The sequence below is a fragment of the Phoenix dactylifera genome, chromosome 11 (genome assembly GCF_009389715.1).
Source record: "Phoenix dactylifera cultivar Barhee BC4 chromosome 11, palm_55x_up_171113_PBpolish2nd_filt_p, whole genome shotgun sequence".
Classification (NCBI taxonomy): Eukaryota; Viridiplantae; Streptophyta; class Magnoliopsida; order Arecales; family Arecaceae; genus Phoenix; species Phoenix dactylifera.
Window position 1 is genome coordinate 12,921,871 of NC_052402.1, and position 15,004 is coordinate 12,936,874.

Below are 15,004 nucleotides of genomic sequence, written 5' to 3' on the forward strand. Positions count from 1 at the left end.
CTTGTTAATTTCCAATTCAAGTGGTCAATTTGTCGTTGAGGCCATCCACCGAGCAAAAGACGTTGACGGTGAGAGGAGGAATCATCAAGAACTCATCTGACTGTCTTTTAAGAGACCGAAATCTATTGAATCCCAACATCATAGCATACTTCGACCATTTTTTCTACTTTTTTCCATTGCATGATCAAGAGGCCGAGGGTTTTTTTTTTTTTCGGTCTATGACCTGGAACATATTGGTACATGGCATGGGGAAAACATAAAACCAATACAGTGAGAAAAAACAAAGGGTAAAGCATCAATCACAGAAAAAGCTGCAAGAAGTCTCCACCAGCCTTGCTAAGATTGTAGGAGGTCCAGTAAACTAGTTTTCCAAGAAAACACTCTAGTCCAATGATGTTATAGAAGGTGCAGGATCCTGTCGTGGCTCGCGAATTCAGATCAAACTGTTCTCACACTGTTATAAGAAAAAATAAATTAAAAACATCGCTGACAAACTTATGTTGCCAATAACCATGAACAGGACTCAACAGGCAGCGTACAGGCTGGAACATCCAAACCAACCCTATAAGAACCTCATGTTCCCAATCAAGTAAAGATGTGGCTAATGTCACCTGAAAGAGCCAAGATTGTTCAAAACCTTGAGAAGCCACCCAGCATATCAAGAAGTTTAAACCTCTGCACTTGCTTTGTTGGGTAATAAAACCTCTACATCTGGTCAGGGCGGGCAGTTCGTCAATGACTGACTATATGAATTTATTCACTGGAGGAACACGTAAATCCAATATCATTAAGATTTTCATCAACAGGGAGATGCAAACATAATAAAAATATACCAAGTGATGCAATATTCTATATAAGGAGAATAAAATAGCAAAAGGAGAAGCACGACCAAAATCGATATAAATAGCGCGCCATAGCAAGCAGTGGTAAGTCCTACAGTTAATCAGACATATTTGTGATGACTTCCAATTTCACTCAAATATACATAGCTGAAAACAAAGGAGAACAGGAAACAACATTTTTACTGGATCCTAGCAACATATCTAAATTAAGAACAGATTAAATAAAGATAGTCGCAGATAGGCACAATTTTATCACGCAGCAAGCTCTCTACTTCCCAAGAGTGGGAAACTGTCCAGGATCCTCAATTGAAGGAGCAGCAGCTGGAACACTTGTGCCCCCACCGCTAAACCCACCTCTGAATGGTCCACGACCAGCCCGGCCCCTGCCACGGCCACGACCAGCTGGACTGTAGTATCTTTCTCCTTCAGCCGGTTTTAGAAACTCATTGATGTTCACAGACTAACAAAAAAAAAGTCCACCAGTCAATTTATTGAGCAGATGTTATTGCAAGTGAAGACTGGTGTGCAAATTAGACAATATATACCTTCTTAGCCCGTTCATCACGATCAGCAACATCTTTCTTTTTAGCCATATCCTTATCAGAACCCTAAGGAGAAAATGTTGTATCAAAAGGTGATTATAAATTACCTAGAACCTAGATGAGGCCTGTAAAGGATGAAAAAAGAATGAAACATGTTACAATAGCCAAAACAAGCTTACCAGCTTGACAAATACATCACCATTTCCTTTCTTCAACGAGAGCTGTTGCATGGACTGCAACTCCCTATCAATTTCAACTTTTCTCTCTTCGGTCTTCAATGCAAGTAGTGCTTTTCGCTTCTCCTCCCTTATCTTCTCATACTCCTCCAGAGTCATCTCCTATACAATCCAATTCAACAAGGCAAGGGAAAAAATGTCTGTACCAAGTTAGTAATTACAAAATTAAGTCCAAAATCACACTCTGGCATGAAGAAAAAAGAAAAGCAAAAAAAATATACGAGAAATGGTGGTAATAAACATTTTCAATGATGTTTTCCAGAATCATAAATTCTTTTTAAATCATTCACCCTAAGGTTTCTGCGTGTGGGAAGATCTGAGAGAAATTATTCACTATGCCAAACATGATTGCTTGACATGTGGAACCACAGGATCACAATTTCCATTGACCACTATGCAGAATGTGCACAGAATCACGTGAACCTACAAAAAGAGGTTGGACCATGTTATGAGAAAGAGTTGACATGTTGCTCTTTCTGTACCCAAACAGCATTAGAACAGTGAAGTTGGATTCCTGCCCTGAACCAGGTTTTCCAGTTGCATGAATCAAGCTTAAACATCCCAGACATCCCAGAAAACCAATGAATGGTATTCTGGAAAAGATAATCTTACAGCATCATGGGTGCGTCGGTCTCTGTATACCAGTGGCAAGTAACCCTGTGAAGGACTCATACTTCAAAAATTAACACCAAAATTCACAAACATCCAGTAATAACCATTTGAAAACTCTCAAAGGAAAGCTGTGTGGAAGACATGGCTTAGAGCTATTTAGATTCTCTTTGAACAACTATAGTAAATCATATATAACCATCAACTTAAAGGTATGAATGGAGCAGCACTTTTAGGTCAAAATCCAATTGTAAGATAAACAAATAAAATCCTTGATCCATCTTTCATCACAAAAGAAAAAGAAAAGGAAAAAGAACTAGATTGGAAATTGATGATATACATATACAACGTATTGAATATTATATGTATGGCAGTTTCCCGAATCGATACATGATAGAGGTGCATGTCAAAACCTTGAAATTGCCATAATGAACGGAATATCTATTGGCTGGGTGAAATTGAATGCTTGCAGAAACTTTTGTTTGTGTTGTGCCTTAACCCATGCAAGACCTTTTGGAACAGCCATAACAACCACAATTACAGAGAGTTTAACCCAAACTCCCAAATTAAACAGAACTGCTTATAAACAAATAATTTCTCCCAAGGCTCTTGTCACAAGCAGCAACATAAGTTGCTCATGCACAAGATGAACCACAGGAGGCTTTATCTATGCCTGCAACGGAACTGAGTAGCACAGAAGAGCATCCCAACAAGCCACCCAATTCTCTCAAAGGCAAGTAGGAACAGAAGTGATGTTTGACATTATATTTATACACAACAGGGTATAATTGGGTTCAGGATAGGAGCCAATAAAAACTGTAACAGGGTCTAATCTCTAGTCAGAAGATCCTAACTGCTAGTTACAGAATTGAATTACTAAAAAAACAATCTTAAATTTCACTCTATCAAAAAGATACTTATCCAGTATATGCATCAGCAATAGACAACCAGAAATTTTACCTAAAATCCCAAAAAAATGGAATTGCATTACAATATATAGGTAAAAGACTTATAGAGGTTCTTTTGCAAGCAAAAGCATAATAACCAATACATTTTAAAAAAAAATAGTTAGAGATGATTACAAAATACATAGGTGAAAGATTTCCAAAGGCCCTTCTTGCAAGCAACGACGTAGCTTGCTCCCACACAATTGAACATATGAAGGCCTTGGAAGGTTTTATTTATGCCTGCAACGGAACTGAGCAACACAAAAGTGCATGAAAGCAAGCCACCCAGTTCTCTCAAAGGCAAGAAAAGAACAGAATTCTGGCTTATCCATATATTAGTAAATCGTAAGGAAATTGCAGCAGCGGCTCATCCCTATATTTGTAAATGGCAAGGGAACTAATTGGAACAGGTAAACACAGCATAGCTTAGAAGATTCTACTGTGCTTATAATATAAATCTATTATATGCAGCACGTGCAAACACACATGGAGATCTCTCAATAGGGCTGCAAACAGGCTGGGTTGGGGCAGGCCTGCAAACGGGCGGAGCTAGGGCAGGCCACACCTCTAACTGAGCCCGGCCCAATTTTTTGGGCTTCGGGCCAAGCTTAGGCCCAAAAATATTTTGAAAACTCCAACCCGAGCCTGGCCCAAACCCAATTGGGCTAGCCTGAATTACTTGTTTGGTCCAAAAACTAGGCTGGCCTGAACACCAAAAAAAACTTTTGATTGACACCTCCAAAAAAGTTAGTTATAATTCAATATCCAGCTTATAGCCCGGCCCATGATAAGTTCTAATGCAGCCGTCAAATTAAGGCTAATATAAAACAAATGAAACATCCAACCAATCAAACATACTTTGATGCCCACTAGCCCGCTAGCCCAATGAACCCATTGGAGACTTGGAGTATTGATCGTGCCCATTTTGGAATAAGCCTAAATGATTGAACTGGGCTAGGTTCAGGCCTGAATTCGGGCTCAAGCTTGGGCTCGGGCCTGAGCCAGGCCAATGATCTACCCAAGCCCGGGTCAAGCCAACGATCTACCCGAGCCCAGCCCAAAAAATAAATCGGCTCTATAATTAAACCCAAACTCAGCCCGAAATTTTTTGAGCCTAGCCCATAGCCCGAGCCGTAGTCGAGCAAGCTTGATGGGCTTTGGGCCAGCCCAAGCCCATTGCCAACCCTATCTCTCAAAGACAAGATGGGGACAAAATTACGGCTTATTCCCATATTAGACTTCAATAGAAAACCTTTTATTCGATGCTTGCATCAGCAATAAATAAATGGTGATTTAATTTAAATGCCAAAAAATTGAAAACATATTTGTGTGTGGGTGTGATGTAGCATATATATAAAAATATTGACAAGCAATCGGCAAAAATTTGTTCCTTAAAAAAAATGGCCTAGCATGCATCAGAAAATTATTTAACCAATACTCTGATCAGTGATGAACAACCAGGAGTTCAACAAAACTTCCAAATAGTATGAAGCATTAATAGAATTTGGAAGTAAATTATTTCCAAAGGCCCTTCTTGTATGCAAGAGAATAGCTTGCTCATGCAGATATGGAAAGATTGAGACCTTGGGTGGCTTTATGTATGCCACCAACAGAATGGAGCAGCAGAAAAAAGTATGGAGTATGGATGTAAGAACCAAATTCACTCAAGGGCAGGATGGCAATGCAACTTGAGAGTCACACCCTACATATATATGGCGAGGCAGAAACCAGATAGGAGAAAAAACTAATGCGGTGTGTAGAATACTAATTATGGCATTCTGTTTAACCTAATTTAATTGGGCTGATCAGAGGTTCAGCTTGCTTCTCTTGCACCTAGCAAACTCCAGCAGCAAAGCCATAGTGCACCAGCGTGCCCGAGGAACAAGCTATGGATTAAGTGCCAGGCACGAAAGAACAAGTAACAGCAAAAGCCCTTGCACATTGTTTTCTAAAATAAACTAATTGCCTTCATTTGAAAGTTATATAACCAATGCTAATAATTAATTTCATAATGTTTTAACTTTGAAATTTCAATAAACTGCAACAAATGATTCATTGTTTAATGAAGATGATTTGTGAACTATCCACAAACTCTCTCCCCTTGTTACAGTCTCCTGTCTACTATGATGTTCTTATTTTTTAATCATATATGTTATATATGTATGTGATCTTTAACATCTATTTCTTTGGTTCAAATTTTGCTGAATAAGTAATTATCGCATTTGAGGAAAAAAAAACTTAATCACAATACTGTAGCTATGCCAATTATCAAGGTATCACCCAAAAATTCATGAAACGAGGTCACAAAAAAAAAGTCTTGACATAATAGAAAAAAAATATTTGAAAGATTCCAATGATCCATTCACCAATGGCATAATAGACAAAATAATTGAGAGATTACTATGATCCATTCACCCATCAACACTCCATAACAAGAAAGTCCACTATCAAAGAGAAAAAGTTATACTAAAAAATGTTCAAAACCAACCATCCTAAGCCTTGGATAAGTCACAACCCCAAATTCTCAATCTTCTCGACAAGCTTAAGCAATATCCTAACCTTTTTTTCTTTTTACCAAAGAGGTGAAAATTGTCATAATTCATAATCAACATTATATCATAAAAATGGCTTCCAATCTCTACACCTGGTTTCCAGATATCTTCATCTCTAGCCAAATACTATAAGGACAGGAACTTTGCACTGCACAACACTTAAGCCCCATGCGAATTCCAACCTTGGTACAGATAGAGGAGAAATCCTTCCCGAATGGAAAACAAATACAGACAGTATTACTCAGTGGAGAATTGGTTTCTTAAGTGTCGTGTACTTGAAATGTCCATATCATTGATTTTATTGATAAGCAATAATGGAGACACTTAGCATCAAATTGAAGGCTAAGTACAGCAAATAGTGAAAACACATGCTTCAAAGAATATAGAATTTCAAGCTAAGTGCTGTGAAGAGTGAAGACAAGTCTTCTAACAGGTTGGAAGAATATCATATATGATGTTTACCATCATTTGAAGAGTCATTAACCAATTTAAAATAATACCTTAAAAGATCCAAACTTTGTTATGTCTTTGTAAAGCTACTTATTTCATTATAGTTACTTATATTTCATTGAGCATGCTTACGTTGTTTGTCTTTTTTCCTTTGAGGTTTTGCCAAATCTACTTATGCCCTGTCCTCCTATTCTATACAGCTCTTGAGAAAGGATTTTGCAAACCCTTTAGAGTTGGTGTCCAGGTTTCGTTTAAGTATCCAACAATTAACATCCAAAAATCATGACACGTGGAAATGTGTTCAAATAAAAGAAATAACATTTTAATATATTGATTACTAGTCATAATTAGCAATCCTAGTACCATAACTGTATGGCCAGCCTAATATTCTCATTTGTAAATAGTTCCATCAAGAGCTACCTCATTGTTGTTGCAAGTTCTCCCAACCCTTTCTCAAACTTCCACTCACGCTACCTTAGGTCTGTCTATTGTACTGGACTAAGATAATTATTCAACAATAGTTTTTGTTCAATACAAATTGCATTTATGCCAAAGGGCAACACTTTTGGCTGACATCTGTTTAGCACCCAAAGTACCATGCAATGTCATATAATGTCCCACTGTATCCATATACCACAGGTGCTAGTACTTGAAAATTCCTAAATTTTGAGGTTTGCAAGAACCTTGTCTAGAGTACTGCTATGAACACAGTCATGTAGGTTTTTCCAGTTTTAGGGATGCAAATCCAAGCAGCATAGATTTCATACATATGTAAAATCAAAGTGATATGCAAGAAGGAACTTCATAACTTGATGTTAGAAAGCTTAATGGTTTTTTTTTGATAGGATAAGCTTAATGATTTATCATTGCTATTATTATATATGCAATGCATATCTGTAAAATTGCATGGTTTATATCATGTTACGCACTATATATTAGGTTTCAAAATTTTCAATTGTATATTAACATTGTCAAGATGTATACTGATCCATGAAGAGTATTAGTTGCTATTTCTAGTTACATAGTAAAATTTTAAGTTCTTTATTCATGAATTTCGAAAATATCAATACTAATTAAAGCTGATTACTTGTTTAAAAAAAAAATTAACATGCTCAGATCAATCTTTGGTTTCTCTTGCCTTTACTGTTTCATCTCTTCATGACATTAGTGTCCTACTTGTTTTTAGTTCATTCACATTTAATTTAAAAAACCAAATTGTGACAGCGTACTTTATTAAAAACAAATTGTTTTTGCCTTTGGCAGAACTGCCACATCCAGTGCGTGCGTGCGGGCGGGCAGGTGCATGCATGTGTGTGTGTATGTATGTAACACTAAAACATAGGCACATTGCATTCATGATTTGGGGTCAGCATAAGAAAAGAGTCGAGGGGTTACATTACCATGTGCCACTTTGTCACTTCCAAGGTTAAGCAACATCCTTTTAGAAAGAGTAATCCTAACCCATTTAATTACACACAAATAGATAGATAGACAGATAGATATAGGCACATATAAGAATACACTATGAGTTTGTCAAGCGAGAGTACAAGACAACACTTTAAGCTTTCAGCATCATATGGACATTTAGATATTTGAGAGAAGGCACACATATTACTTATGCTCTTAAGTAAAAACCATTCAATTAATTGTTTCGAATTAAATTCATAAATGCTTTCAAAAAGTTAACTCTGACCTAGGAGGAAGTCTTAGTTGTCTTTAGCATCTCCATTCTTTTGTTCTGTGCAAGTATTAGGCCAAAAATCAAAGAATATATTTTTTAGGCTGCCTCGTAGAGGCGAGGCATATGGTACTAGAATCTTACTACACCTTATATTGTATCATGCACCGTATGGTTCACTCAGAAAACAAAAGTACAATGTCATGCTGATCTATACCTAAGGATGCACCTAAGCCAAGATCTATCAATCCGGGCTACAGCTTGGCGGAAAATTTACTTTGAACTTAAAGTTTGGTATGAAGCTTAGCCTGTTCTTTAGCAAATGGAACATATTCAAACCAAGCCAGACACAAGCTATTTTCATTAGCTCGATGACCTTATATTGTATCAAGTTGGGATCAAGCATGATCAAAGCTTTGGTTGAACTTGATTTAAAGCTCAATATGATCTTAAAATAAAGTTCAACCTGATTAAAAAAGCATGAGACACATTCAAAAAGTATAAATTATTAATTAAAGTTTAGCAATTAATGTAATCTATAAATTAAACACTAAATAATGAACCACACATTTAAAAAAGAAAACCATATTATCAAACACATTACCACAACATGAAACATAATGTTTTAACTAGACAGATGGGTAAGGGGCAAGAGAAGAGAGGCAGACACATAGGAATTGACATCCTCACCTTAAGCACCCCAAAAATCAGCCATTGGATATATTCCAGATTTCAAATGGTTGATTATGTATATGTTTTTATATATGTGATAAATCATACAACCAAATTCAAGCCTTCTCAAGCTGAGCCTGATCAAACTAGATTTTCTCAACCTGGCCTGAAATTAATTTTGTGCCTGAGAACTGAATTCAAGCATGGGTCAATCGACTTCCAACCAAGCACAATCGATCATACATTTCAAGCTAAGTATGAGCGAACTCGAGTTAATCAGATCGATTGATAGTTTTAGTTATACCATCATTTGGCCAAAAAAATGCACAGCACCATGACAGGTTCACCATGAAATTATTTTTTCCTGATCTATGTAGTTACAGCCAAGATGACTCCGAAAAGCATGTGAAGTGCTACAAATCCTCAATCAACATATTTGAATTACCAATACACGTCACTTAGCAAAGCAGCAATGTACTTTGGTATCATGAATAATCATGATGTAAAGAACAAATATTAAAATTAAAAGGCATTAGATTTAAATCTATATTAAACTTGACTTTTAACAAAACGAAACCATCCATACAAACATTTTAAACTTTTCATGCACTGATGGCAATTTCATTTATATTAACCTCGACCTTAACAAAACAAAACAAAACCATCAATACAAATGTTTTAAACTTTTTATGTACTGATGGAAATTTCAAAACTTTTGATTGTGCAAATTTTTTCAACATTCATTACAATATCTTAGCAAACATTCCCATTCCAGAAAGAACATTTCAGTTTAGTATCCCATTCTAACAAAAAAATTTCCATTTCACTAGGACAGCAAAACAAATTACCATTTAGTAAATCAGCGCAATATCATGTGCAAAATGCAACAGTTCTTATAGAAGTCCATAAAACTTTGTTACTGAACCATATAAAATGTCGATAATGCATAATAGTCTTCTTCACCATTTTCAATTTCCAGACAAAAATTCTTCATTGCTATATCTTACTCTACTACCGCAGTTCAAAGTAGAGGGCTATATTTTTTACCAAACTTTCTTCACTATTTACCCAACAACATATAGAAGAGGTTACCAACTTTAATCAAAATGCCCTTTCGCCTTCTCAATTACTGATCACAGCTGGAAGAGAAATATGTATTGGCAATACAGATGCCCACCTCATTATAAGTCACAAATCTTTCTTTGATCGAGATATAGTAAGAATATCATACAGCACAGAGATAGCTATGTAGCATAATTGCTTACTTTGTCTTCAGGTTCCTTTTCTTCTTCATTTGCTTGGACATCCTTATCCTTACGTGCCTCTGAAGATGGAGCATCCTCCTGCTCTTGCTGCTTCTCAGCAGCAATGACCTTATCATCAGCGGTCACATTTTCATCAGTAGCCCTATCCAATCATACATTAGCAATGGTAATCAATTTATGTCAATTAAACAGGCATCATTATGGCTCCTCAAAGAAAACCCTAAACAGAAGAAAAGAGAAGACTGATCTTAACTGGGCAATCATGTCATCAGTGGCAGTTCCCCAGTTGCCACGCCCTGCTCCATCACGTTTGATCTCGTACCCATGGCCTGTACCGCTGCGTCGCTCATACATCCTGCGTGGGGGGCGTTCAGAGTCACCTCCAGCCTCACCATTTCGATACCCGCCACGGCGACCTCCACGAAATGGCGGACGCGGACCACGGTCCCCCTCAGGAAGCCTGCCAGCGTCACGTTCCTCACCTCCAAGTACTCCTCCTCGTCCTTCACCACCATAGCCCTTTGAAAATCCATCGGCGTTCCCATTTCCAGTATCTCGATTTGGGCCCATCCCACCTCCTCGCCCACCTCTACCACGCCCAGGCCCACCTCGGCCAGCTCCACCGCGTGTAGGTGCGGTGCTGCTCCTAGCCTCCCTCACTGTAAAACCAAAATAAAAAGAAAAATCCAGATAAGAACAGGAAAAATATGAAAAAAGTAACTTTCCTACCAACAAGCTAGGCCTTGTGCGATACGATCTAAACTCAGGAAAAAAGGAATCCAACTTTCCCGATAGCAACAGGTAACTTATAAAGAAAACCTATCACAACGCCCACTGAAACCAGGATTGGATTGAATCCATAGCAAAGATCACCAAAAGCAACAGATATCTAATAAAGAAATCCTATCACAGGGCGCACTGAAACCGGGATTGGATTGATTCCATAACAAAGATCCACCCTTTCAAAACGATATCAACGAATCGAACTGAATCCAAATCGAACTCACCGGCCTGAGACGGAGGGACGGGCTTGGTCGGGAGTTTCACCGCCGCCGGGGGCGCGGCTGCGGCCGGGGCAGTAGGCTTCTTGGCAGCGATCTTCTGCTGCTGGGCTGCGATCAGTTGCGAGGGGTCATCGTTGTCGTCATCCCCGAGAAGATCGAAGGGGTTCTGGGTGGCCATCTCCGCGGTGACGTCTGGGAGCCGCGGTCGGAGGGGCTGGAGGAAACCCTAGAAACTGATATGAGAAGGACTTCGGCGTTCGATCTCCATGGAACCCTAGATTCGGCGGCAAGAGGCCTCTCGCGAGAGGAGAAAAGTTGGGTTTAGGTAGCAGAGAGGAGGAGCGGATGAAGAAGCGGAAAACCCTAGCCGCACTCCAGGGGAGTCCATTCGTGCGCCCTAATCTCTTCTTCTCTACCTCAGATTTATTAATCTATTCTTCCATTTTCAGAAATGACATAAATACCCTTAATCTTCTAGAATTTTCGAGCACGCTGCTCATTTAAGTACATCATTTTCGCCCTAGACCAAGCCAGTATTGCATGGGTATTTCGGTCATGCAAATTGTTCTAAGAACATTTGTCTCGCATAGCTTCGAGATTGATGGAACTTGTGAGAGGCGAATCCGTGACGTTGAAATCATTCGAATGAGCTTCATCGTGGTTTCTATTTTTCGATGGGTCCATCGATCGGACGGCATGATAGAGTAGATTTTTTTGGCTTAAAAAAGAGGGAGGGGAAGGAAGAGACAAGCCTACCCCTACGTAGCAGCCTCTACTGGGCTCCCACCCCGCCAAAAGAATGTTCGATGCGGGCAGAAATTACCGTGTGTTGGGCATCCGGCCGGTTTTACTTATAACCCTCCCCACCCGTGAGCCCGGCTCGGTTACCCCTCTGGGCTCCGGTACGAATACCACGTGTAAGTACGTCACATCTGGCACCACCGAGACTACCAGCAGAGGGATGCGCCCTTCCAGACCCCGTGTTCGAGCAAGGAGCATCCGGTCTCCATAATTTAATCGACGTCCATGCGTTTCGAATTCAGACCCCGTGTTCGTGCGCCCTAATCTCTTCTTCTCTACCTCAGATTTATTAATCTATTCTTCCATTTTCCGAAATGACATAAATACCCTTAATCTTCTAGAATTTTCGAGCACGCTGCTCATTTAAGTACATCATTTTCACCCTAGACCAAGCCAGTATTGCATGGGTATTTCGGTCATGCAAATTGTTCTAAGAACATTTGTCTCGCAAAGCCTCGAGATTGATGGAACTTGTGAGAGGCGAATCCGTGACGTTGAAATCATTCGAATGAGCTTCATCGTGGTTTCTATTTTTTTATGGGTCCATCCATCGGATGGCATGATAGAGTAGGTTTTTTTGGCTTAAAAAAGAGGGAGGGGAAGGAAGAGACAAGCCTACCCCTACGTAGCAGCCTCTACTGGGCTCCCACCCCGCCAAAAAAATTTTCGATGCGGGCAGAAATTACCGTGTGTTGGGCATCCCGGCCGGTTTTACTTATAACCCTCCCCACCCGTGAGCCCGGCTCGGTTACCCCTCTGGGCTCCGGTACGAATACCACGTGTAAGTACGTCACATCTGGCACCACCGAGACTACCAGCAGAGGGATGCGCCCTTCCAGACCCCGTGTTCGAGCAAGGAGCATCTGGTCTCCATAATTTAATCGACGTCCATGCGTTTCGAATTCGGAACCACTTGGTTGGAAGTAAGGCCACGCTCTCACTGAGCTACCACCTCAGTGGTTAGGTTTTTTTATTTTTACTGTGAAAAGGGAGCACTCAATTTATTCCCATGACGCCATCAAAATTCACATTCATCTATATGGGCCATGATCGTTTCCAATGAACCTATGATACACAGATTATAGACCGAATCTACTTTAATACTATTAATCATAATTCAAAATACCACTAAAATAGGCTAACCGAAAGATGCTATTTATATTATTTTTACCTAAGATATACTCAATATATAGTCAATACGGAATTAAACACATATGTATATTATAGATTTAGATCCTTAGGTAGCAAGGACGCTGGCCTTAAATAAGAGAGCATGTGAGCAGCAGCCATAATGGCATGTGTTAATTCCATATCAACCATACATTCAACATATTATATGTACTTATAACAGGCCAAGAAACTTAAATATTGTTTTTTAGCTAGTTAGTTTGTGGTGGGGTCCTAGGTTGTGACGCAAAGAAAGAGAGAAAGGCCAAGAGACACGATGGCTAAATCTATGGGATGAGGCAAATGAGGCAACACATATTGATTAAAGGTACTCAACCTAATATAGGCCAATGTTGTGATTTCTTGCCCCAAAATATAAAAGGTTACGATTCTTCCATACTTCTTATCTGATACCATTTGTAACAATGTAGGACATCGTCCGAAAAAGCTAGTCGGAAGATATTTTTTTTAGATTTATTAATCCTATATAAGCACCGAAAATCTTTCTGATAAATAACTAATGTAGGATTAAACACACAACCACATGGATTCTCGAAGTAAGTGACTTCTATTTTTAAAGCTACACATATAAGAAGGCAAGAAGAACCTACGGCTGCGGCCTGGTTAGCAGCTCAAGTTCGTGAAGGATAATTCATAATCACTGATCACTATTCTGCTTCAAATGTTTTGGTTAATATCTTCTATAGTGATGCACATACGGTAACTTACTTCTAAACAAGCGTTGCCTCCTCTTTGAATAATAATAAAAAAAATCCTCTCATTCTCTCACCTCTTTGCACTATAAGAAAATAAAGATATGCGATGTATGAATTCTATAAAGAACATTAAATTTGCCTCGTCTCTTGACAGTTGTTCCAGGAAGGCCGGCATTTGAAACCTGTCTTTGCATAAATTTTTCCAGGAAGAAGAACAACATGGGGGGAAAGTTAGCCTACCCCTTAAATTTTCCTGCCACAGATTAAGGGAAAAAAAAATAAACAAAAAAATGGAGATTGACAATTATCTATAGTGACATAAAAAATGATTCAACATTGTGCAAGGATTGACTATAAAAGATGATTTGATAAGTCAAAATATTATTCGAATTAACTTATTTCTCTATTGAATTATATTTCAAAATATTGGGATAGTATGATCGCAACTTGTTTCCTTAAAATCACGAAACATATAAAGTAAACCATCACAATTAATAAAAACTCTTGTTATCTTAAATCTTTTCCAGGCTAAACAACTTGTGAGTTGCTTACCTTTGCAAAAGGTATAAGGAGTGTGAAAATTGTTCAACTAATTTGAAGCAACTTTTTTGCATCTACCTAACATGACATGTTCTCTAATATCAATAATTCAATTTATATATCCTTTTTCTTGCATATTTTAACTTTTCTTTCTCATTTCCTAGGACTTTTTTGAAAAAAAAATAAATGTCCTCTTGCATTATAGAGACACTTTGATTACGTATATAGATTAAGATAAATTGATATCATTGTAGAGCTTTTCATCAGCAATGTTACTTAGCAATACCTAAGATGCCGAATGCGCATAGCAATACCTTGTATATTTTTTCTTTTGTCAATCATTATCTTATACATGGATAGGGTTGATTCAAAAAATGAGTACAAGAAAAAAAATCGACTTACACTTCTACTTAAATCAACATAGAGTTTGGAAAAGAGGTAGGCATGTGGCTAACTATCAACACTCAATGATGATGGCGAGAGGTGAAAGATGAGTGGATATGTCGATCACAGGCACATGGCAGATAATCTCATCAGCACGTAATGTGAAGTTTTCTATTTATAGATTTTATAAAAAACCACCTAATCTATTTCACTATGATCTACATGCAAATTACTCGAGCCTGTGCTCATGGTTCTTGCGACTTTACCTATGCTAGAACAAGGTTATGTGTTTATTTGCTATGCAGTCTATGTATACCCGCGATGCAAGTGGCTACAATTAGGTGATAAAATGAACAATTTGTGTCAACCGGATCGATGCTTACCACTAATTTATCCACATCAATTACATGGATGGAGAGTCATACACCAGTAACATCAGAGAAGAATTCAGCATCTGATGGTGGAGTCTCAGCCATCCATCAAATAGACCACCACTCTCCTAATACAAGCCACGTTCACCGCACGTGCCCAACGCAAGGTTGAAGCTTCTGATAACGTGCGCCGTGCGCGACGCGTGCGTCTATTTAACGCGCTCCCGT

General features: G+C 38.6%; 1 protein-coding gene across 1 annotated transcript; it reads right to left on the minus strand.

Annotated features, from left to right (window-relative positions):
- Nucleotides 1-868: 868 nt before the first annotated feature.
- On the minus strand, nt 869-11,207 carry LOC103711198 (RGG repeats nuclear RNA binding protein A-like). Its single transcript, XM_039131664.1, has 6 exons — nt 10,801-11,207; nt 10,047-10,452; nt 9,794-9,935; nt 1,564-1,722; nt 1,388-1,450; nt 869-1,302 (listed from the first exon to the last, which is right to left on the minus strand). The coding sequence occupies exons 1-6, from the start codon at nt 10,973-10,975 to the stop codon at nt 1,111-1,113; spliced, it is 1,137 nt and encodes a 378-aa protein (XP_038987592.1). The 5' UTR covers nt 10,976-11,207; the 3' UTR covers nt 869-1,110.
- Nucleotides 11,208-15,004: the final 3,797 nt, after the last annotated feature.

What these genes read in the sequence shown, in the direction of transcription:
- LOC103711198 (XM_039131664.1), bottom strand. Translation starts at nt 10,975, where the DNA reads ATGGCCACCCAGAACCCCTTCGATCTTCTCGGGGATGACGACAACGAT. An exon ending in CGTCCCTCCGTCTCAGGCCG is followed by an intron (nt 10,453 to 10,800) that starts GTGAGTTCGATT and finishes TTGGTTTTACAG; the next exon opens with TGAGGGAGGCTAGGAGCAGC. An exon ending in AAAAGGAACCTGAAGACAAA is followed by an intron (nt 1,723 to 9,793) that starts GTAAGCAATTAT and finishes TGGATTGTATAG; the next exon opens with GAGATGACTCTGGAGGAGTA.